The sequence below is a fragment of the Haliotis rubra genome, unplaced genomic scaffold (genome assembly GCF_003918875.1).
Source record: "Haliotis rubra isolate DU_JTF1 unplaced genomic scaffold, ASM391887v1 Scf5, whole genome shotgun sequence".
In the NCBI taxonomy this organism is placed as follows: Eukaryota; Metazoa; Mollusca; class Gastropoda; order Lepetellida; family Haliotidae; genus Haliotis; species Haliotis rubra.
The window spans coordinates 113,967-138,424 of NW_025767190.1; the positions used below are offsets into that span (position 1 = coordinate 113,967).

Consider the following 24,458-nt stretch of genomic DNA (forward strand, 5'->3'; position numbering starts at 1 on the left):
CCGTGACGTGACGTAATGCATCAAGGGAAGCTAGATATCGCTCGCTAGGCCTTCATGCCTTCTCCTGAACATCAACTGCCTTCTCCAGCCTGTCAAATGGGAATATAAAATTACGGTTATGTGCCCAACTGCGATTCTATGTCCTTTGTTTAGAAATGATACGTGCTTTCACCGAAATTACAAAGATCAAGCTTTTAGACAAAAATATTATTTTCAAAATGATTGCACACATGCATGCGCGGCTGAAAGCAAGTTAAATATGACGGATTCTGAAGACCTAGATGGTGCCGCTATAAAATACAAACACTCTTTTTCTAACTTAAAGAACCTTTTTCGTCAGCTGCTCATGATCATATACGTGACAATAAAAGAAACAATAAAAAAAGTAGGAATTGTTTGTGGTTTGATATTCATGGCTGATGATGTTCTGTGAGATCTGTTGGTCTCATAATCAACTGAACAGCCGAGAAAAGAATTAGACTCACATAGAGGCTATGAAATATTTGATTGCACAATACATTCTCTCCCCTAAATGTGTTTTATTAGAACTAGATAGACATGCTTTTTATTATCTTTTTTATTATGCTTGGTTTTGGTTCCATAAAATACATATTTCACAGAGTCGGTACTGGAGTGGAACAAGGCCTGCAGCTCCGTGTGTAGCCATGATGAAACAGTCAATGTAGTTTTTCACAACTTACGCGTTCATGCTTTAAGTTGCTGTTCGTGTTATGCATTAAATCTGGTAGCTATTGCACGCTCCTCCCTCGGTGTTGCACTGGTGTTGAGTGTTTTACGCCGCAGGGAGCATGATGTTGCGTGTTGATTCCAGGGCTGAATCTAATGCAGCAGTTAACACGGAATCAGTCCGTAACAGAACTCGGTGTGAATCCAACTAACAGCAAAACAAGGTGATATAATTAACAATTGTATTCTAAAACTGTCTAACATCACAAATCAATACAAATCACAACAAAGATTTTAATGTGGCAGTTCAAAATTGTGTGCGGAACAAATTATAAAGTAATATAATACAAGAGCAGTGGTTATAGCAATACAGAGAGTTATGGTAATATTCACCTCAGCAACAATAATCTAACTTGCAAGAAAGGCAAAGTATCCAGGGTGTCACACCCAGTATTGGTCGTTTTGAAACTTGAGATTTCATGTAACGAGCACCAAGAGTTAGCTTCCCTTATGTACCTTAGAAAAGGCTTTCCGATCTTTCTATAATGTTCTTTGCATCACAGGAGGATTGTAGTACATTCCAGAATTCTGTCTAAATATAGCACAAGTGTCAATATAAAGCACACTGATGTATCGTACTCAACGTCAACGAAAACAATGTAGGCCTACATAACACATGGAATATTGTATCACAATAAATAACACTGCCACATAACAATGGTAGCGTCGTCACGCTGGTAACGTGGTGATCATCTGTGCGCTGAGATCATCTGTGCACGGCGTGCCAGTCATGCCAGAGAGCAATCGGTACGGGTTCGAATCCCAGAGTCGCTCGATTATGTTTCAAGGTTTATTAGCACCATATCAATACTCATGGGTGTTATCAAAGTGTTCAACGTGTAAGACATGAATCTTTCCAGCCCCCGGACCCCGTGATATATATTACATAACTGACCTACAACTCACTCACTCATTTTGATGGGAATCTTGGGATCCATGTGTTAGAGGTGTCACGACTAGCTAGCGAGAGACTAGGGGCGTAGAGGGACATAGCGCTTCAAGGACAACTATAGCTGTTCTGTGTTTAACAACACATACACGTTAAGACACTGACAAATGGGAAGAAGTGTTTGGTAAAAGTGTCATAAAGTTATTGTGACATTAAAATATGTTGCTTTTACTGAATCCTGTTTGACCCAACGTGTCAGCTGCACGTGCAGGGTCGGTGGCGTCAGTTTCAAGTTCCGGCACAATGGTGTTGTTTCTTACCTACTTACTTACATAACCAACATCAATAGCTGTGTAATAGTTACGGTTATGGGGGTGCGCTGATTTAAAAAATTGAAACAATAAGTTAACCCACAATTCTACTAGAAAAACATAAATGTGAAGTAAACAAACAACAAAGAAATGTTACACAATTACCAATTATTTAATTTAAAATATGTAGTTTTCTAATCAATAGAAACTCCTGCAAAGAAAATGCCGCGGTAGCATACAATATATTGCCAGCTGGAATTACAACAGACGTGATAATTGCAATTAAGGGGTGATGATAACGTATAAGCCTAACAGCAGATGTGGTCAAACTTCCAAATCAGACCAAGGCTATAAGATCTGTTGGTCGTGATATAATATGAGATGAGAGAGACATGCGTTTACCCAAATGTACATATGTATAGACACCTTCTGGAAAGTTACATCTATGACTATTCCAGATTACAATTGACCCCAAAAGCATTAAAATATAGCACCTTTCACACTAGTGCTTACAGCAGATAACAATACATTCCTGAAAACTAACTTTTAATAAAACAAAATATCATGAACTTCATCTGAATCGTTAAAGAAACAATGTCATAAATTTACAACATTCCATATATCAATATGTAAACGTATGACAACACTATTATCTAATATAACACGCCAACTCGAGAGAATTTATAGTCTTGAGATTCCATTGTGCTGAAAGGGCCAAAAAGCTGTGAAAATTAACTGAATGGGTTACTGAAAATTTGGGATGACACCGGGTGTTCTCGGCAAAGGTAAGCACGTCTTGTGGAAAAGATTTAGTGAGTGAGTGAGTTTAGTTCTACGCCGCTTTTATCAACATTCCAGCAATATCACATCGGGGGACACCAGAAATAGGCTTCACACATTGTAAGTGTGGAATCGAACCCGGGTCTTCGGCATGACGATCGAACGCTTTAACCACTAGGCTACCCCACTGCCCCTAAAACGTTTAGAATGTTGACCAATCTTTCTGTTGTTCTGTTTTCAACAAAGCAATACGAGTAATTTTCCATGATTTGTATCGAGTGTCCTTTTTGTAGCACTTGTACCATGCAGCTGTGATCACTAAACAATGTCCCTCGTTTGTTTGTTGTTTAAAAAAAGATACTGTATAAATACCCTTGATATATAATTATGCAAATTTAAACCGAAATATGTTTGTGGTGATATCTACAGCTGCATCACTGTAGTGTTTGGTGTCTGCTGAGACTATAACTTTCAATGTTCACAATGCGTGACATGAACTCAAGTTCCTCATACTCCACGTCCTCAGAGAGATATCGCCAGATGAAACATGTTTTTAAACTTACAACAATTTGAATTAATGTTTTTAAACACTTCAGATCATGTTATCTGATTACGATGATGATGAGTATGTTGACGGGATCAGTTTCTGAAACGTAAACAAGAAAATCCAGGAAAACATACCAAATTCAATAAAACTTAAAAGACATAATATTGTTACTGAACGAACCCTCAGTATCAAAGCATTATTAGGTCAGGGAGATCCGGGTTCAATTCCCCAAATGGGTACAATGTGTGAAGCTCGTTTCTTGTTTCCCCCGCCGTGATATTGCTGGAATATTGCTATAATCTGCGCAAAAGTAACCTCACTCACTCACTAAGTCAGGGAACAAGAACAACGGTCCATTCAAGTAATGAATCAAACCCGTGTCTTTGCAGCGTTGAACTAACCCTTCAGCTACCCTGCTACTCATTACCCCTAAATATACGGGTATAGGGATAACAACGTTTTCATTTTTAACCTAAATCATCCTCTTTAATTATTTCAAACTGCCTACCAAAAGATTTTTAAAACTAACTTTTTCTTTAACTTTTTAAATATTTAAAATGTTACGCTTTGACAACCCCCAGTTATTCCTCCACACGCCTGTGTTGTCACGCATGTACATTAATCTCTCATATTGTGCGTTTACTGGTAAGGAGTATCAGATGTCTTAAGCCAAATATTATGTCTAGGTGTATGCATGCATCACAAACAAACACGGTAGGCGAGGATGCACAGACGCACAAACACACGAGAAGCTTTGACTGGTGCAGGAGTCTTCACAGCGCGTGCTCTAGGAGTCCCGCAAACTGTTAAGTAACGCGAGCTTCTAGACAAACACAGCTCTTAGCCCCGCTTGTGCAGCTCGAACGGATCTGTGTACACAGCGAGAATTAATACCTCGATTATGGATGTCGCTGTCGACTTATCCCTGATACAACAATAATTCTGTAAGTATTTATTTGCTGTGTATATTTTAAAATTGTAAACGTTGATTTTACAAGTCATGGTGATCTGTTTATATACAGACTCTTAAGACTGGAAAATCGTGTTTTAAATATGTAAGCTCAGCGGTTGAAAAACGAGGGTTTGTTTTGAGACACAAGCACGTTCAGGCGCCTCGAGGCTTACAGGGCAATATCACATACCGTCACATTATACACCGTGACTGTTCACAGTTTCATAGTCATATTTCATATTTCGCTAGTCGGAATTTCTTTACAAAATGCAGAAGACTTGGGCCCATATGGGTGCAAGGTGTGGAGCATGTTCTGGTGGCATAATATTGAATAAAATTGCTAAAAACGGCGTAAGATTCGACTCACTCACTGACCCTTCAACAGAAGAAAGAACTAGCTTCCAGGACCAGACCGAGGTAGCTCTCCAGCCCTTTATATAAATTTGGTGAATTGTCCTTTGCGTTGCAACATTTCTTGTGGATTTTTAAAAAAATCGTGTGTACTTATTTTGAGATTGACATATTATCCGGTTTTATTTAAATCTTCAAGGATGATATCTGAAAGTGCATTTACCTAAGAAGACCTTTCTGTTTTGTATCATTAGAAAAGGTAATAATCGACACTTTACGGGTATATTTGACAAGAAACCATTCACAGGTTTTGATAATATTCAAGCAAACCAACATACTATATTGACGTAAATTCAGAGACATATTGTTTTAAGTTTTTACTTTAAAGAATTATGACAAGAAAATGTAACAAACGCTGAAATATTTCTATTACACGATATCTCTTTGACAAGTCACCATCCAATCATTTTGCATTACTACATTAAATAGAATACTTTTTGGGGTGATGTGATGTTTAAATAGTGACCACGACTAGCGGGAAAACATGGGCTCCTTGCTGGTCATTTGTCCAACTAAAAAACTGTATATCTTAAACGATGCGTGTAGTTACTTACGAATTACTTATATATACCGTGACTAGCATACGGACTTGGTACAGTACTATAGATGCTGCTTCGTCACCTGTACAACTAATTATTGATAGAACACAATTATCTGAACTTCTCCCGAATCTTAATGGAAACAATGCAGTGCAATTACAACATATTGTAACACCATATACACTGACATAGGACAATATATAAACGTGTTACAGCGCAGTTATTAAATAGTTAACGTGAACTCCAGAGAATAAACAGTTCGATTTCACGAAGAACAGATTCCTTTGGAAGGAAACACCCTTGAAATTACATGAATGAAATCAGTGATGATACCAGGTGTTCGCATATAGGGTAAACGACATCTATACGTGATTTTACAATGATAGTTTTCAGAATGCAGCGGCAATATTTAACGAATTTGAGAAGGTGTTTTTTATTTGTTAAAGTAAAGAAATATAACACAATTTGGTCTTTTATATGGAACACAATGACGTTTATAACACGCAAGAGTGACACCACGATCCAAGCTAACATTATTATCAGCACCTCTGTATTCAGACATAAGTGGGGAGAATGGAGGACAGGCAATTATCACTTGGCATGTGTCACAAATCATGTCTATTTCACATCTGTGAAGGCTACTGCGAGCGACAACTCAACACGCTAGCCAGACAAATTACAGCTTGCAACGTCTAGTGAGAAATCAATATTATAATTGCCTCATATGGTTAAAAAATCAAACAATTAAATATTGTGCTGCTTCCAATTTCTTAAAATGACTCAACAGCTGAAAGTTCTGTCAGAATACATTTGTAGCTCGAGATAACGCACGGTTCCTTGTTGAAATATACAATGACAGCATGATTTGTAGAAGGAATGAGTTATAAATATACAATGACAGCCTGCTATGTGCAAGACTCTGAATAATAAATATACAAAGCTTCGCAAGAAAACTAAAATAAATAGAAAGCGATATTTTAAAAAAAACCAGGCGAATAATGTGCATATTTGGGGGAAATTTCAGAGTAGAGAAGAGCAATGATTAAAAAGTCTGGTTTCTTGGAACGCCGTAGAAACATAATGTAAACGATAGTAGCCTTTAATCGACACACAGAAAACGTTTCCATCTGAATATTCACTATGTTTTTCCCACTATCAGAAAGTATATACATTCCTAATCCTCAATGTGTTGTCTGGAGAACGGGGAATGCAAACCTCTGTGTACGTTTTGTTTTTCAGGTACATGTTGTACCTTCCACAAGGTCAGTAAATTAAGATACTTGTTGAACATTTAAGAATACCATGAATATTATTTTTGGAATAACGGCATTAAATATCACTGCATTTTAACTGGCATATTTTGGGTGTCGGATTCAGATTAAGATGGTTCTCAGATAACTCACCAGGGTTGGTACCTATTTCGGGGTCTTTTTACAAAGTTTATTTCAGTTTGTAGGCCATCGGCCTATGTACAAAAAACAATGCAAATGATACAGTGCATAATGGCAATAGGCAGACATTTGAGTTGTCAATTTACAGAGGATAAGTATTTAAGAGACGATTTTATAAACTTAGCACAATTCAATAAAAGTACCAGGTTATTAGAAATTATTAACTTTATAAATTTATAAGCATTTGTTAAATTATTCTATAGAAGTACAATGTAAATACGTTTTTCGTAGTGTTACATATCTGTCACATTCAAGCAGAAAGTGGACTTCTATTATTATTATACATCTTACAAATTACATCAAAGTTCATAGTTTACTGCCATCTAACATACATCGTTATGGTAATGCATTGAATGTTAGCAAATATAAATATCTTCTTAAGTCTCTTACAATGATGATATAATACTTTTAAAATGTACAAGATTGGGTGAATTCATGATATTGCTGCTAATACTTTGTTTTGAACAATCAACTAACCTCTGCTTAAATAATGATAAACATAATGACAATTTCCAATGTCTCGGGAAAGCCAAACATAACCAAATCCATACTTATTAAAAGCTTACGCATTTTTTAAACCCATGTAATCATACCAACAGAATCTAATCTAAGTATATAATTATAACTTTGTTTAGGATAACGATCATTGGACATTCTTAATATATAATCGGGGTCTTACTACAATGCAAACACCATAACTATCAACATTTCCGAAATCAGTATTTCCTAAGTCAGTTTTATTCTTGTCAGCCACTACTTTGTTTAGGGTCAAACCTGCAAAAAATTAATCGGTGAAACGGAACCATGGGTTTTATTGAAAGAGATATGGTGAAATTAAAATGTCAAATCACAGTAAGTGAACGTAAGAAGGAGTTATTATCCTACACAACTGTTTACCCCAGTGATAGGCTTAACATCCCAGTTTGAACGATGCCTTCATCATTACCGAGTGGGTGTCTCTATATAATTGAAATAGAGGGACCTCATGTTTAAAAAGTAAAAAGATTAATTATTACATTTGAATATATAGTTTAGTTCAGGTTTTTATAGTATTATTCAACTATTTTAGGAATACTAAACATTACACCTGTCATCCAATGTTAACATAAGTCCGAGTGCTTCTATAAGAGAAAATATTAATACAGTGTAATGTAGGCATGGAATGTATACGTTTCGACAAGTGTATCTTTAATTAGCCGGCCCAGTTACACCTTATTATCAGTCTAATGTACGTTTTGATTGACACGTATTTAATATAATGAGCATGACAGGGCATATCCGTTTGCTTGTTTGTTGGTAAACATCTCAGAAATATCAAGCAGGAAGGCAATAATGACATTTCCTTACATTTCGGTAACGACGAAAATCTTTGATATGTACAAGGCAATACCTGACAAAAACATTATGACACGACTTTCACGTTCAAATACATTTATTGTGTACATATTAAGTATGAAACACGTGGACTTGCCTCAAAGTAAGTTTGAACATGACGTTTTCCAGAAATGTACAGATATGTTCCATACACTTAACCGTTAGTGTCTTGAAAATAAGATAAAAAATTGAGTATAGTAATGATGCTTGATGAATGAATAAATGAATGAATGAATGAATGAATATTGAGACACATATTTATACGACTTTATGCTTATCGTGTCAAAAACGTCAATACAGTCATAACGCATCCTATGAGAGGTAATTACAGTTATATCCATGTACATAGCATACCACAAATACTGATCCAGTGAATATTGTACTGTAATCAGCTCACCTTGACAGGTGATATGATGTCAATTACTCCCTTAGACTTTTCGGTTACCTCCGTGCTGCACGTCACGTGACTTCCTGGTGTTGATGTGCAGGGTTGGTATGCGGGATGACGATAAGAAGTCTCACTTGTGTAACTCCGGATGTGTTAAATAGTTGCGTTGAAATTAAAACAGAAACATCATGTAAGAAAAAACACTTTAAACATATCAAACACTGCAAGTTCAAATCATCATTGAAAACATACTAATAATGAATAATATTTAGAAAACATATACGTTTCAAAATTGATCAGTTGTTCTCTGGTTTCCGTTTTCAACTTGGCAAAAATAATCAAGCATAGAACAGATATATTTTGTCGAATACACCCCTTATTCAAAACCATCTGATGTTAATCGTTTAATCGGCATTATATTAGTTGGTGAATCGATAATGAAGCATACGATTTTATGGATAACAACTTCTTGTTTATTGCATAGAGCGACGTTTCAGTCTATATTCTTACGCCGTTATCAAGCTAAGAGTGACTACAAAGGAGCGATGAGAAGTATATATGTCTTAACTTGATAACTGGTTACGAATCTGCACCGAAACGTCGCTCTATGCAATAAACAAGAAGTTGTTATCCATAAAGTCGAATGCTTTAGTATCTTAGTAAGCTTGTTCTTCACACTAATTGTGAAGAAAATATACTGTATTATTCGTCAGATATTTTGTCAATTCCATTTCGCTGAACATCACTAGAAATTCAAAGAAATATCTCATACCAATTAAATATACCAAAATACCAGCCTCCATTCTTTCATATTACTCTTTTCTTCTAGTAAAAGAAAAGAACTGAAATCCCTTGCAAAATGTATAAATATTATAGCAATAAGAGTGTCATAGCCTTTCGTTTCCTCAGTTGTATCAAATTCTATCATGTTGCTATCATATGTACTGCCACCTTGCTCACCATGTTGTAAGTAGTATACCCTGTATTTCACTCTTATACCACCGTTGGTGGTTTTATGGAGAAGAAAAGAATCTTGAATCTTGAATGATCAATTTCATACGTACTTCTCCTTTTGCCACCATGTGTGTAATACCTGTAGCTACACAGACAGACACAGGTGTGTTCACCTAATGTGATGTAAATATATGCATGTCATTCCAGCAATGATGGCCCGTGCTGGGTGCCAAGGGCATTGTGACATGGTCAGTCTACCGAGACGACCGATAATTAAAACACTCCAGGTCAAATTACAATCATTAACCATTTAATCGCTGTTGGCAAGTTAGTCTGTGCGGCTTAATCTTAAACTCTAAAACACGATCAACGTGTCACTGTTACCTCAATAACTCCATGACAACATAAGCCCTATCACATCAACTTCAGGATATATCCCAATCGCGATACGATAGTTGCTAAGCAAGGGTAATCTCTGAACTTATGTTGATTAAAAGTGATGTATATAACTATACCGTTCTACTTAACACGGCACCAGAACTATCAATCAGAACGCGTTGTGATATGACTTCAAATGGACCACTATGAACAGGAGAACTTAGACGGTACTCGACCTCCGAACTAGGACCCTGATGACTCGACTAGCTGTCATCTCGAGGGTCGAGATACTGTTTGAAATGTCCAGGTAACATTCTTAAATGATAACATATCTCATTGTTATCTCATCAAATAACACGTTGTTCTCCATTAACGCCGCAGGTTACCACACAGAGACTGATCCAACATGCCAAATGCATTAAAAATAAGATTAAACAAATAACCCAAACTTGATATTCAAAAGTTCAGCAAATACACAGCATTTCAGATATCCAGACCCGGTTTACGAAAGGGAGGTAATTATTGAAGGGATAAATCAAAATAAAATTTAGAGTTATCTACCTTCCTTTGCAAATATTTCACATCGACGACTCGGAGTTTAAGGAACTGTAACTTAACACGCCACACAAGACAAAGAGGGACAGGAGTTGTTTCACACGCTCGTGGTGAGAAGCGAAATATGTAGATATGCGGACCAATGTATCGGTTACTCATAAGCGCAATTACAATGCACCAGACAGACTAATTACAGTGTTAATCACAGCTGAGTCCCACTCGGCTCGGCGCGAGGGCAAAGTTTGACGGTATCTGACAGGTAGAATGTCGAAAAGGGAGTGATAACATCTCGCCATGAATGCATAACCTTGTTGTGGATGGCGACCAGTCACGACTACAGCACGTATCGTATTCAACATTATGACGGCTTTTGAGTAACATACATTTTTAATGCTCCCAACTTCTTGATATTTTTTAAGCGTGACTAAGACCGACATGGACAGAGAAAATCGTTTAGGTATAAGTTAATTATGATGGAGTGAGTTATATATCAAGGGCGAATGACAGGTTCATTTTGCATTTTTAAAGATATTTTGTTTTTGATAGTCAGATTCTTCTCTATTTAAGCATTACCGTGCCAATCACTCCCGTGTTAGACATCATTGTGGCATTGTCACGTATTGTAAATGTTTATTATATTGTTATATGTTATGTTTATTTCTGTTCGTATTCTCCTTATATATTTGGTTATTTGCAGATCAGCGACATGTTTAAGGACCGATTTTTATGGAATGTTTATTTGTTCAGTCAGTGTGTAAACACTTCTACACTATCATAAGAAAACACTTGCACTGGGGTCAGATATGTTTTTCCATGTTTCACAGCTCACAGCACTGATAATGAGAAATTAAACAAACCCGCGTGCTCCCACTACCAAACCAGGCACGCGCCAAACTGGTCTAAATTACTCTGTGAGTGCCGTTATGTCCACAGCATATTGTTTACATCGGGCTTTCATTCACTTCGCGCTGCCCGAGTAGCCAATCAGGAGCGCGGGACAAGTCACATGACCCACGGCACACAATACTTACACATGTGCTGTAAGAGCTGGCATAGAGTAGTTGAGTTCACGTTGTATTGATGTTTCAGGTAGAATGCCCTCCGCGTCGTGACTAACTGACCAGCCGTGACGCAGCTAAAGGATGTTTACTAAACAAGACGTCGGCTAAACGGAGCCTCCTTCGACGTTGGTGTAGTCGTGGGAAGGCTGGAAGACGAAGTCGGATGAATGAAGGAACGATGGATGGACCATTGGAGGGGTGCAACTTAACCCTGTGTTATTCTTGGATATGTTTGTGTTTCGTTGTCTGAGAGTGAGACGAAGTGTGTTGCTGGTCATTATGAGTCTTGGAGGGTTCCTGATAGTCTGTGCCTACCTCCTCGCCCTGTCTGTCCTCTATGTGGTGCCTCTGTCCGACTCGCTCGTCGTCAGCGAGAGATCCTCCACGTCCGACCTCTCCGCCCTAGGGGACAAGCTTCAGCGAGAGGAATTTAGTGACAAAACTCAGGATTCACCTTCACTGCTTGTCTCAAGACATAACAGAGTACTTCAAAATTCACATGCTCAAGAAATATCGGAGCGAGGCGGGAAGGTTATCAGCGGGAGAAACAAGCCAAGCTTAGGAGGGAATACTGGAGACAACTTTGTGAGCAAACGATCTAAGATGGATAATCGGTTGACAAATACCGCGAGTACGATTTATCTGGATGAGGAGTGGAGCGATTCTGGGAGAGGGGAGGAGGAAGAGGAGGAGTATGAGATATTTCAGGAGGGGGGTCAGGTCAAGAGAAAGGACAGCACAGAATCAACAAGACTCGCAAGGGTACAAGAAAATGCTATAAAGAAACTACCCGAGGCACTAATTATTGGTGTGAAGAAAGGAGGAACAAGAGCCTTACTGGAGTTCCTCAGGATCCACCCTGATGTGCGTGCTCCCGGACCCGAACCCCACTTCTTTGATAGACACTACAATAAAGGACTTCAGTGGTACAGGTAAGAGTGATAATTATTCTAAATTATACCCCTCTTGCAGCCTCGCCCTACTTTCCTTACAATACTGATATATTGAGCCTGTTACCTTAAGGCACATTTCCAGTCATACAAATTACTACTTATTTGGCGTCACTGCTGGCAGGTTGATATTATCGGCTTTAGTAACGCTGCGGATAAAATCTCGTCTGCTTCTCCCCACGTGAGAACGTTAGCAGACGACATTATGTTGGAGCAGACGACATTTCATCTTTACAATTGATTGACGAGGACTAACGACAGGGAGGTTGTTTACCAAGTGGCCACATCACTGAGAAACATAGATAACACTTGTACTTTGCCACGGCGGACTTATGAATAGATAACATGTCACATTGTCGCTGTTTGATTATGTTTCACCCTGTCAAATATCAAACACCGCTCGAGTAGATTTATCGTCATTTGCCGATATTGCTCCGCTGGGCTTTACAACAAAGCTGATATTTCATTCTGTCTCTTAGCGTCCGTTAGACGTTATTTTCATGGTAGAGTCTTGTGTTGTCTATTTCACGTGGTTTACGTCTGTCTCTGGGACTCTCGAGCGCTGCTCATGCTGTGGCTAATTGGACAAGGCGGGGACTCTTGATATTTGGCGAGTCGGAGATTGTGACATATTCAAACCGACTTCCCGGGGTGTCAAGCTTCTCTCCACTTTCATAAATATTGTTTGAAACTCGACGCTTAAATGAAGTTACTGGCTACATTTTTTATTGAAAAAAAAATCGAAATGAAATTTGGCTCTCTTTTCTGAGACTCAACGTTTGTGGTGTTAAAAGATGCACCAGTGATGAAGTGGCGGTTGCGTATTTATTCTGAGGGTTGAGACGAGGTTTTAAATACTGCACCAGTCGACTCGAGCCAGTCCAAACTCGGAGTACGGGCCAGATCGAAGGCGACAACACATGTTGTGCCTTGTTCCTTGTCAGTTACACACAAAGCTTCGGTCGCTTAACCTGAAAGGCTAATAACGACGGGGACAAACGCCGGGTGTAGCTTATGTTTATCCGTGTTGTGTTGAGGCGAGGTTATTGACACTGCGCCCCTTGTTGACTGACTGTGTGTGCCCAGCATTCCAAGGGAATTGGACGAGGGGAACGTGTTAATGTAGATCAGTGGACGAGGTGAAAGTTTAAATGTAGATCAGTGGACGAGGTGAAAGTTTAAATGTAGATCAGTGGACGAGGTGAAAGTTTAAATGTAGATCAGTGGACGAGGGGAAAGTTTAAATGTAGATCAGTGGACGAGGGGAAAGTTTAAGTGTAGACCAGTGGACGAAGTGAAAGTTTACATGTAGATCAGTGGACGAGGGGAAAGTTTACATGTAGATTAGTGGACGAGGGGAAAGTGTTAATGTAGATCAGTGGACGAAGTGAAAGTGTTAATGTGATCTGTGGACGAGGGGAAAGTTTTCATGTAGATCAGTGGACGAGGAAGTATGGAAAGAGGGATGATGACATAGGAAAGGAGCGAACATATAATGAAGATTTTGATCAATAAAGTTAATCAGTTTGATTTATGTACAAGTTGAGAGAGAGTGAGTGAGTGAGTTTAGTTTTACGCCACACTCAGCAATATTTCAGCTATATGGCGGCGGTCTGCAAATAATCGAGTCGGGACCAGACAACGCAGTGATATTTATCAGTTATAATTTTTACGTAATCATTGAATATCAAATTTGTTGAAATGGGACATATCGACCAACCTTTCCATCTCAAGTTCCAGTTGCCATGTATTATTAATATTTATTGCATGTTCGTCTTTCTAATGTTTCTTGTATCTTCTTTATCGTGACATTAATGGAATGTCGGCGCTGAGAAATGCACTGTCTCAGGCAAGGTGCAAAACGTGTATACCAAGTCACGACGTACATATATAAGTTGGTTGTGAGGGAACATCAATTTAACACATCTGGCGTTCCAAGTTTGCTTGACCAGCATTCAATCCCTATATATATTTATCCTGATATGAGCCCCATACACTTACTGTAAGAAACTTGGTCACATCAGGTCAATCACGTCAGGTCAATCAGGAATAACGTGAAGCATGGTCATACCTGCTCTGTAGGAATAACGTGAAGCATGATCATACCTGCTCTGTAGGAATAACGTGAAGCATGGTCATACCTGCCCTGTAGGAATAACGTGAAGCATGGTCATACCTGCCCTTGTAGGAATAACGTGAAGCATGGTCATACCTGCTCTGTAGGATAACGTGAAGCATGGTCATACCTGCCTTGTGAGACTAGTCTGTAAACATGGTCAGGTCTGCCTTGTAAGACAAGTCTGTAAACATGGTCAGGTCTGAGACTAGTCTGTAAACATGGTCATACCTACCTTGTGAGACTAGTCTGTAAACATGGTCATACCTGCCTTGTGAGACTAGTCTGTAAACATGGTCAGGTCTGCCTTGTAAGACAAGTCTGTAAACATGGTCAGGTCTGAGACTAGTCTGTAAACATGGTCAGGTCTGAGACTAGACTGTAAACATGGCCAAGCATGCTGGGACAGGCTTGTAAACATGGCACATATCGTCGACCGCAGCTGCCTCAAAAATAATGGTTGAATACTTTCTGTTGGGAGCTGCCTGTAACAGGTTAATGCTATCGAAGTAGCGGCATTGCTTGGGTTCTTGAAATTACAGACAAATATTTTGTTTCCCCACTGCCTCGTTGAGTGGAGGAACTATTCCAAGGCTGACTGTAGTCCCGGTAAGATATCTTGCATTTCCCACCACTAGCGATTAGTTAACTTGTTTTTAATCGCGTCATTATATGGATGTTTATGAACTCAGGTTGACGTGGTTAAGACAATAAATTGTTTGTCGCATGTTGGCGGTATTTTGTTTCGTGATGGCAGTTTTGAAAAGTTTTGTAGCAACGAAATCTATTATTCATTGTTGTTAAGAAGTGGAAGCATTGTCGGGAGCATTGACGTAAATGTCAATGGGAATGGAATTGTAAGGCTAATACTCCCTTATTCTATAAAGATCCAGGGGACAGGGAGCTCCTCGAACTGTCTTCAATAGAAAACCTACACCTGACAGAGTGTTTTGACGTCGTGTTGACGTCCGATGTCATCACGTCGGCATTACGTACACACTTAGCTTGAATCTACCAAGAAAATAGTTTTTAGCATTTTGACATTTGTTGCCGAGAGTCGGGGCAAACATATCAGTTTATTTTTTTAATGTTCTGTAGAAACTCTTATCCGTGAAGCATTATCATGGTTATTGATACTCGTGTCAAAAATACCGAAAAATAATAAAACAACCCTAGTGTATTCACAGATATATCCCTAAATCGGTATTCCAAGAACTATGGCACTGCACATATCCAACTAGCTTCCTTCCAAGGCTGCACTGAATGCTGAGTCCATGGATATATAGTAATTCTATCCTTCGAAGAGACAAGTCTAGGTAAGCGAACAGTAAGGACATCAGTCTCTATTATTATTTTTTAGAAATTATCATTTAAACTATTATTTTTTAGCTTAGAGACTTGTGCAAGTCTAATATCCGACATATATAACCCGACAGCGTATCCCTACCGACAATATTTCCAGCGGTATCCCTACAGATATATACCTACTCTGGTACCCCTACAGATATATACCTACTCTGGTACCCCTACAGATATATACCTACTCTGGTATCCCTACAGATATATACCTACTCTGGTACCCCTACATATAAATACCTACTCTGGTATCCCTACATATATATACCTACTCTGGTATCCCTACAGATATATACCTACTCTGGTACCCCTACAGATATATACCTACTCTGGTATCCCTACAGATATATACCTACTCTGGTATCCCTACAGATATATACCTACTCAGATATATACTTACTCTGGTATCCCTACAGATATATACCTACTCTGGAACCCCTACAGACATATACCTACTCTGGTATCCCTACAGATATATACCCACTCTGGTACCCCTACAGATATATACCTACTCTGGTATCCCTACAGATATATACCTACTCTGGTATCCCTACAGATATATACCTACTCTGGTACCCCTACAGATATATACCTACTCTGGTAACCCTACAGATATATACCTACTCTGGTATCCCTACAGATATATACCTACTCTGGTATCCCTACAGGTATATACCTACTCTGGTATCCCTACAGATATATATACTACTCTGGTATCCCTACAGATCTATACCTACTCTGGTATCCCCTACAGATATACCTACTCTGGTATCCCTACAGATATATACCTACTCTGGTACCCCTACAGATATATACCTACTCTGGTACCCCTACAGATATATACCTACTCTGGTATCCCTACAGATATATACCTACTCTGGTATCCCTACAGATATGTACCTACTCTGGTATCCCTACAGATATATACCTACTCTGGTATCCCTACAGATATATATACCTACTCTGGGCACCCTACATATATATACCTACTCTGAACCCCTACAGATATATACCTACTCTGGTACCCCTACAGATATATACCTACTCTGGAATCCCTACAGCTATATACCTACTCTGGTACCCTACAGATATATACCTACTCTGGTACCCTCTACAGATATATACCTACTCTTGGTGATTCCTACAGATATATATACCTACTCTGGTATCCCTACAGATATATACAATACCTACTCTGGTATCCCTACAGATATATACCTACTCTGGTATCCCTACAGATATATACCTACTCTGGTATCCCTACAGATATATAACTACTCTGGTATCCCTACAGATATATACCTACTCTGGTACCCCTACATATATATACCTACTCTGGTATCCCTACAGATATATACCTACTCTGGTATCCCTACAGATATATACCTACTCTGGTACCCCTACATATATATACCTACTCTGGTATCCCTACAGATATATACCTACTCAGATATATACCTACTCTGGTACCCCTACAGATATATACCTACTCTGGTACCCCTACAGATATATACCTACTCTGGTACCCCTACAGATATATACCTACTCTGGTATCCCTACAGATATATATCTACTCTGGTATCCCTACAGATATATACCTACTCTGGTATCCCTACAGATATATACCTACTCTGGTATCCCTACAGATATATACCTACTCTGGTATCCCTACAGATATATACCTACTCTGGTATCCCTACAGATATATACCTACTCTGGTACCCCTACATATATATACCTACTCTGGTATCCCTACAGATATATACCTACTCAGATATATACCTACTCTGGAATCCCTACAGATATATACCTACTCTGGAATCCCTACAGATATATAACCCTGCAATTACACCCCTAAAAATACCCACACATCCATCCGAATGGTATCCCAGATATATCCCTACAGACATCCAACACAGGTATTCCCACTAAGGTTGTCTACAGCGGTATCCTTATATCCGGCGAAGGTTCCTTATCGCTGTGCCTGTCGGGAGATTTTAATCTACCTCATGTGGTGCCCATCATGTATGATGTAGAACCCCTTAAACCTTGATGTAGTAGGTGTCTCAAGAGTAATATACCCCCGCCCCTAGACAATGCTTGGAATTACACACGTTGTAAAACCTGGGCGTTGTCTGGCTCTGAATTTACGGTGGAAGGGGCCATGTTATGGGCGTGTTTTGTGAGGGGCATGTTCATTTTTGTGAATATTGCAGAGTGCATTTCATCTGGCATTGTTCCGGGATGGTAATTTAATTATCTCAAGTGCTAGAGACAATGTACTTCCGGCATTCCTGCCGAAAACCATTCTCCATATATGTCGTAAAACTGTCAGTGTAACACATATGCTAGATTCCACCTATGCAGTAACAAGGGAGCCGCATCCTAGCTGTCATAAAATGGTAATATTGCACAAGGGTTCAACAGGGCAGCATTTTGTTTTTATGTTGATTCCCGCCGAGATTTCATGATCTATCAGACGCAAGCTTCAAGCACGCTCAGGAACGATTTAAATCTCCAAAACATGATTTAGAATACAGAAATGTCAGAAAGACAATTTACCGAGTGTATATGCTTCGCTGCGTTATTTGTCTAATAGCTTCACTCGCACCCCACCCCACGTCCCCCCTCTCATCCCCGTCCTGGTAAGCACATGTACACGGTGCCACACATGTTCACGAGCTTTCAGACATGGCTTTCTGCAATCCCTCTGCTTTGCACTTATATTATCCCCACGATGAGTGATTACTCCGCCCGAACGATCAGGTCTGTAATTCGACCAACTTACGTAGAGTAATTCCTGTGGCGACCGTCTGAGAGGAACTGCTTAAATTCAGACATGCGCCATCACAGCCGTTGCGTAAGGCTGTAAATCTGACCACTATTGGCCGACGTGGTCTGTGGCAAGGAAGCTATTTGCTGCCTCGTTAACTCCTTCTGTCCTACCGTCAATAAACTGTCAATGATACGACTTAAAGTCTTCGTTAGAAATCTCACTGATTACGCTTAGTGGAACAAAATTAGTGGAAGTAGTGTATTTGACGGGCAACCAACGGACAAAAGATGGCCTCTTATAACGCTGGCTCTCTGATATGTTGATTATCATGGTTTGTTGGAGGATCATTTCGGCTTCTTAGGGATCACTCGAGGTTGATTTTAACCTAATTGACAATGTTTAGAGAGCAAACAAACTTGAGTCAAAGCATGCTGGCGTCTGGAGCCCGGCAGAGGGACAGTGCGGCAGTCAGCGCCGAGTGACGAGACGGATAAAGCACATCAGATTGTTATCGATAGACGCCAGTAAAAATAGACCAAACATTCATTCTGTGGAGAAATCAGGTGTCTCATTAACGTTATGTCCTTGATTCGTCACCACTCGCATATTTCCGCGACCAACAAGAACATTCGTCAATACTCGCTCTTTTCCGTAACCTGCATTCGGCTTGTACCGGAATGACACGAGTTTGTGACAAATGCTTCAAGAAGGTGATTCCGAATGACACAAGTTGGTCACGAATCTAACGGTAATGAATAATGAGCAGGCCGTTCTTCTTTGAGGATGGCATTGTTGTGCAGGATAGTTAAATCAGCGTTGTGTCTTGTTCCTTTGAGTTTGGCATTCTCTTCCTGGCGTGTAAGGTACAAACTGAATGTGATAAAAGCTGAAAACGGTCATGAAACCTATATATACGTTTTATACCTCCACACTTTCGTTTATGTGCGATACAAGATTTGTACCAGCATGCACTGTGGAGAACCACCTTGCTCACAGTGACCTGAATGTTCTATGACGAAACATTAAAGCAATGAAAGGCTATCTTTTATACTTGATAAGTTCCATACAACCCTTTTAAGAGAAACCGTAACCAGCCACACCTCTGACGGCCCTTACTAAGCACATTATTGTTGCAGCTTCTGTATTTCACGCTATAAATATGGTTTACATCATGTTAAAGCTTACCCATGACCACGGGAGAATGTGGGGTGTAATTCACAAACAGAGAACAGTAGGGGGACACCTAGCGGGCCACGTGGCTCCCCAGGAAACGATGGCGGGGGTAACGCTGGATTTGACATCGGAAACAATCGGGACCAGGCTGGTGTATATTATCGCTTTTCTTGGCGCGGAAGTATTCGAGGGCCGGTCCGGGACGCTTCGAAGGCCAACTTAGTACAATTACTTAAAGATGTTTTTGCAAACAGGATAGTTTATTTAGAGACTAAACGGACGTTGTGCTCACGCGTGATCATGCAAGAGTAACATGCTGGTTGCCACCAGGCGGCGCTGTCACAGAATTCAAACTGTAGCACTCGTTGGTGAGTTTAAAAATGAATAACGTTTTCGGAAGTTATGATTTATTCACATCGTCAGATTACAGTTTCAAATTACGATAAATTACGATTATAAATAACTCATACGGACCCTTAATTTCGTCATAACCATTGTTTGTTATAAACATTACAACTACAACACACAGCGAAGGACCAAAACAACACTTCGTTATATCCGCCTGTTCGTTATAAGCGTTTTCAATAAAGCCTTATGTCTATGACAGACAAACAAGTCGACACACGGGTAGTATCTTTTAACCCAAGTAACTTTGTTCCACATATGCCTCGGGCGGCGGGGTAGCCTAGTGGTTAAATCGTTCGCTCGTCACGCCGAAGACCTGGGTTCGATTCCCACTGGGTAAAATGTAAAGCCCATTTCTGGTGTCCCCCCGCCGTGATGTTGAAGGAATATTGCTAAAAGCGGCGTAAAACCCTACTCACCCACTCACTCCACATATGCCCCAGTAGACCGATCATTGTATGGGTACCCGGGAGGTGAGACTGATATCAATCCTTTATCATCCAATTAGTCTGTCCTACAGAACCATGAGAATAATATCAAATTTAAGAGAAGGATCCCTCATTCCCAATTCTAATCCCGGCAGCCGATGTCCATCCCCTCCCCTGCCCCAGCTCTGAGAAACGAGACACAAGCGTTCTTTAGTGCCCGAGGGTTCCTTAACCAATTATTTAAACAAACGTGACTTCATTTCGGAGACTGTATGTTAGTTAAGCGCCAGTTAAGCAGCTTGAGTTTAGCGATCCCAAGGGAGATAGGATAACACTTTTTGAATGACTATTAATCCTTTGACCGGGGTAGCGCCATTAGTTTTACCGCGTGGATACGATACAACGCAATGAGAAAATGCCTATTATTTAAAGACTGTTATAGAAATGAAATAACGTAATTTGACCGGGGTAATTATTTCTGTAGGGTTTTTAGCTCTGGCGCGTGGACGCGACGTAATGTGAACACTAATTACAATCAATTCAAACTTACGGTTTTATTTAAAAATCAAATCATATAAAGGGTTGCCATGACGATGATCCCCTCCATATGTAGGTTATTACAGAAAAAATGCCTCATCTCAAAACCATTGTTTAAGAAGCTTCATATATGGAGAACGTGCCGTGACGTCATCGTGGCACCGTGACCTCGCGTTTCTAATTGAGGAACACGAGAAAGAGGTCATTCTTTGAGTAGAGAAGCAACTATAGCCTCCAGCCTGGATCTCTCCTTGAATATTTCTATGATGATAATGGCTCCCATGCCTCTAGCATTACCCAAATCTTTCACAATAACTTTTTTCCAATGTGCGAGCAGCTATTATCACGCCTGTGTAGGCACGGGGTATCAGGTCATCCCAGATCCTGTTCGGATTGACTGACGGGAAAATCGGGGGGTCTTGAACACGTCGCTACACCCCCTTCCGAGTGTGTGGCGGGCCCTGGGGTCTGGGCAGGTGTTGTGATGTAGGTGAGGATTAGAGCTGTAGGGGGAGGGAGACTGGGTTACACGGGATTATTTCCTTGTTGCGGGATGAGAGCCTGCGGGAGGCGTCCCTCGTCGCCGGGTACTTGCCACACCTGCTAGCACTGATACACGTGCTTTCTGTCGCCGTTTATTTGATTATCTTTGATTTTTCGTAAAGTTTAAACTGTCATACATTATTTGGGCTTAGGTCTTTGTTTAAAACCGAATCGCGTTCTTGTTATACCTTTCATGTTTTAATTTTGACACTGGTATAACTACAGACGCTTGATCTTGCAGCGCACATCGTTACCACTAAGGGAAAATACGATATATCAGAACTGTGCAGTGAATATGATGAAGACAGATATTATTCAGAAATGTTAAGTGTACATGTATATTGATTTTTCCCATATGTATTACATACAATATATAACTAAATGCATCAACATAATTCATTTATTCATGTCAAGGAGACGAGCACTTATAAAACTCATTATTGCCTAAAGACACCAATTCTCATTTTTTCAGTATGGTAAACTGCCGCTTTGATCAGTGTTTGTGTTACATCATGGCGTGTAAGCTCAAGGGGGTGGGGGGTGGGGGGGGAGTCTGGATTTATGCGGGTCTCAGACCTTTTACTACTTTGGTCGATCCCACGAGCACCGGGATGGTGCAAGAGACACATTCAGGACTAAGCGGGATTCGAACTCACGCGTAAGAAACGACACTCTCCGAAGATTTATTTGTGTTTGCTGTCGAACGCCGCACTCAGCAATATTCCAGCTATATGGCGGTAGGTCTGTGAATAATCGAGTCAGGTCTCCGAAGAGACACTTGACAGATGATTGGGTCACCCGTTCCTCATATGGACAAACAATCCCTGAATGATGCAGTTCCTTGTTTGCTTCTTAGCTAAATGCCACGGTCACAAACCTCGAATCATAAGCAAGGCAAAGCGGGACTCGAACCCTTGAGCATATGGTTCTGGCACTAAGGGAGGTAACTCTGAACGGCGAATATCAAACAACGTCTTTATGTTGAAATCACCCTTCATGGAGTCAATATGATTTAGTGGCGCGAGACACAGGCGTCCAGGGATCTGTTCATTAATTTAGTGAGAATATTTACTGAGATAACAAACCCCTACGAAGTCGCTCCTCGCCAATAAAGTATTGGAGAGAAAAGCTATATTGTCTAGACAAGCGTAAAGTTACTTTGTTAATGAATCTATCTATAGGTCTGGCATTGAACGCGGTATTATTTGTATTATGAATAATATAAACTAACTCAATACTTGTAGCCGTATTTATTATCAAAGGGTATTGTGAAAGAAAATATTCACCGTTAAAGATTAGCTGACAGTGCCCATCTATATTTCATGAACACTCTCAGGGAATGAAAGCTTTGATTCACGGCATATCGAGATTGTACTAAACTTTTACATTAATAATATCAAGTTGTGTAAGCACGAACTATCACTAAATTTTCTTTTGTGGTCTTTCTCTTCAGGACATATCTGACACGAATAGATTTGTTCTTTTGTAAATTGATAAATGTATTTTAACGTGAAGACAATACTCATAGTTTTTTAATACCGAATAAACAGAATTAGTATTCTTAGAGAAAACAAAAGTTACATGTATCCAATGCCACCATATTTCTCTGTCGTAATGACTCGGAAGCAAATATATACCGAATACTACCCATGCAAATCTATCTAGAATATGTGGCATGTCTAGAAGAAAATTCTTGGTCTCTTTTTTATACTTTATGAATCTAATTTAGTAACCGTTTTTCTGTGAAATATATTCATTTCAGTGACAAGATGTTATTCTGTGACCAGCTGATCTCACTCTTTTCCCAGTTCCTCACTTATATCATCCCGGATTATCCCAGTTCCCTCCCCACCCAAACCAGCATGATCTATACCCTTCCAAAGCAGCATCCATACCCTTCCAAAGCAGCATCCATACCCTTCCAAAGCAGCATCCATACCCTTCCAAACCAGCACCTATACCATTCCAAACCAGCATCCATACCCTTCCAAACCAGCATCCATACCCTTCCAAACCAGCATCCGGTTCACTGTCACTATTTACTCCACACCCCACATCCACTCCACCTTCTTGTAATAGTCGGCCTCTAGCATCTCCCAACAATCGTGGCACGAGAACCATCTCTTCTGTAAAACCATCAGGATTAAGATAGAATCGGTGTTTTCCACATCGTAGTCTAAATCGTCTAAAGCTCGTGGAAGACTCATCCGCCGTCAAACATCACGGACCACCATGCAGTGTTATATTTGACATTCGCTCATGTTCGCGAGGAAAGGGACCCGAGGCGAGTTTAATCGCCTAATGTTACCGCGGCCTCTTCCCCTCCCCAGTCAACATATTACAAGAGCTTACCTCGACGCGCGACATCGAGGATGAAACATGTACGTCTGACCACGTCCTCGACTATAGAGGGAGTCAATGTCTGATTAATTCCTTGACTTGGGGATAAGACAATAGACACACTGAAACAACACTGTTACATATCGGTGTCAAGGTAGATCCGGCCATGGTAAATTTGCCCAGATTAAGTATTCGTATTCGTGAGGTATTCACGTATTTCAAATACGTGGCGACAGTACAGTTAACCCTTTGAAGGACCTGAGACAATGGGGCGATATGAGAGGAATGTGTCGTAGCAGCGAAAGCGTGTCTAGATAGTTACGAGGGGCGACTAACCCAGCCCGTTACAATGTCTCTTGTCAATGTACTGAGAGACGTTTTGACAAAAATATCTCACACTTTATGATATTTACTAGCCTTGCTCCAAGGCTGTACTGAATGCTAAGCTTATGGATGTATAGTAATCCTTTAAAGGTGGAGGTCTAGATAAAGGGCCC

At 40.0% G+C, this 24,458-nt stretch overlaps 1 protein-coding gene across 2 annotated transcripts in view; it reads left to right on the forward strand.

Moving 5' to 3' along the window:
* The window catches only part of LOC124291701 (heparan sulfate glucosamine 3-O-sulfotransferase 6-like), a 46,754-nt gene that overhangs the window by 3,312 nt on the left and 18,984 nt on the right, over positions 1–24,458 (forward strand). Inside the window, exons 1-2 of one of the 2 annotated variants that reach the window (XM_046728757.1) lie at positions 3,984–4,218; positions 11,366–12,269. In XM_046728757.1, coding sequence (XP_046584713.1) covers positions 11,566–12,269 — 704 coding nt within the window. In that variant the 5' untranslated portion in view covers positions 3,984–4,218; positions 11,366–11,565. Of the gene's footprint in view, positions 1–3,983; positions 4,219–11,365; positions 12,270–24,458 lie in introns of those variants that run through there. The other variant, XM_046728758.1, reaches the window with a different exon arrangement.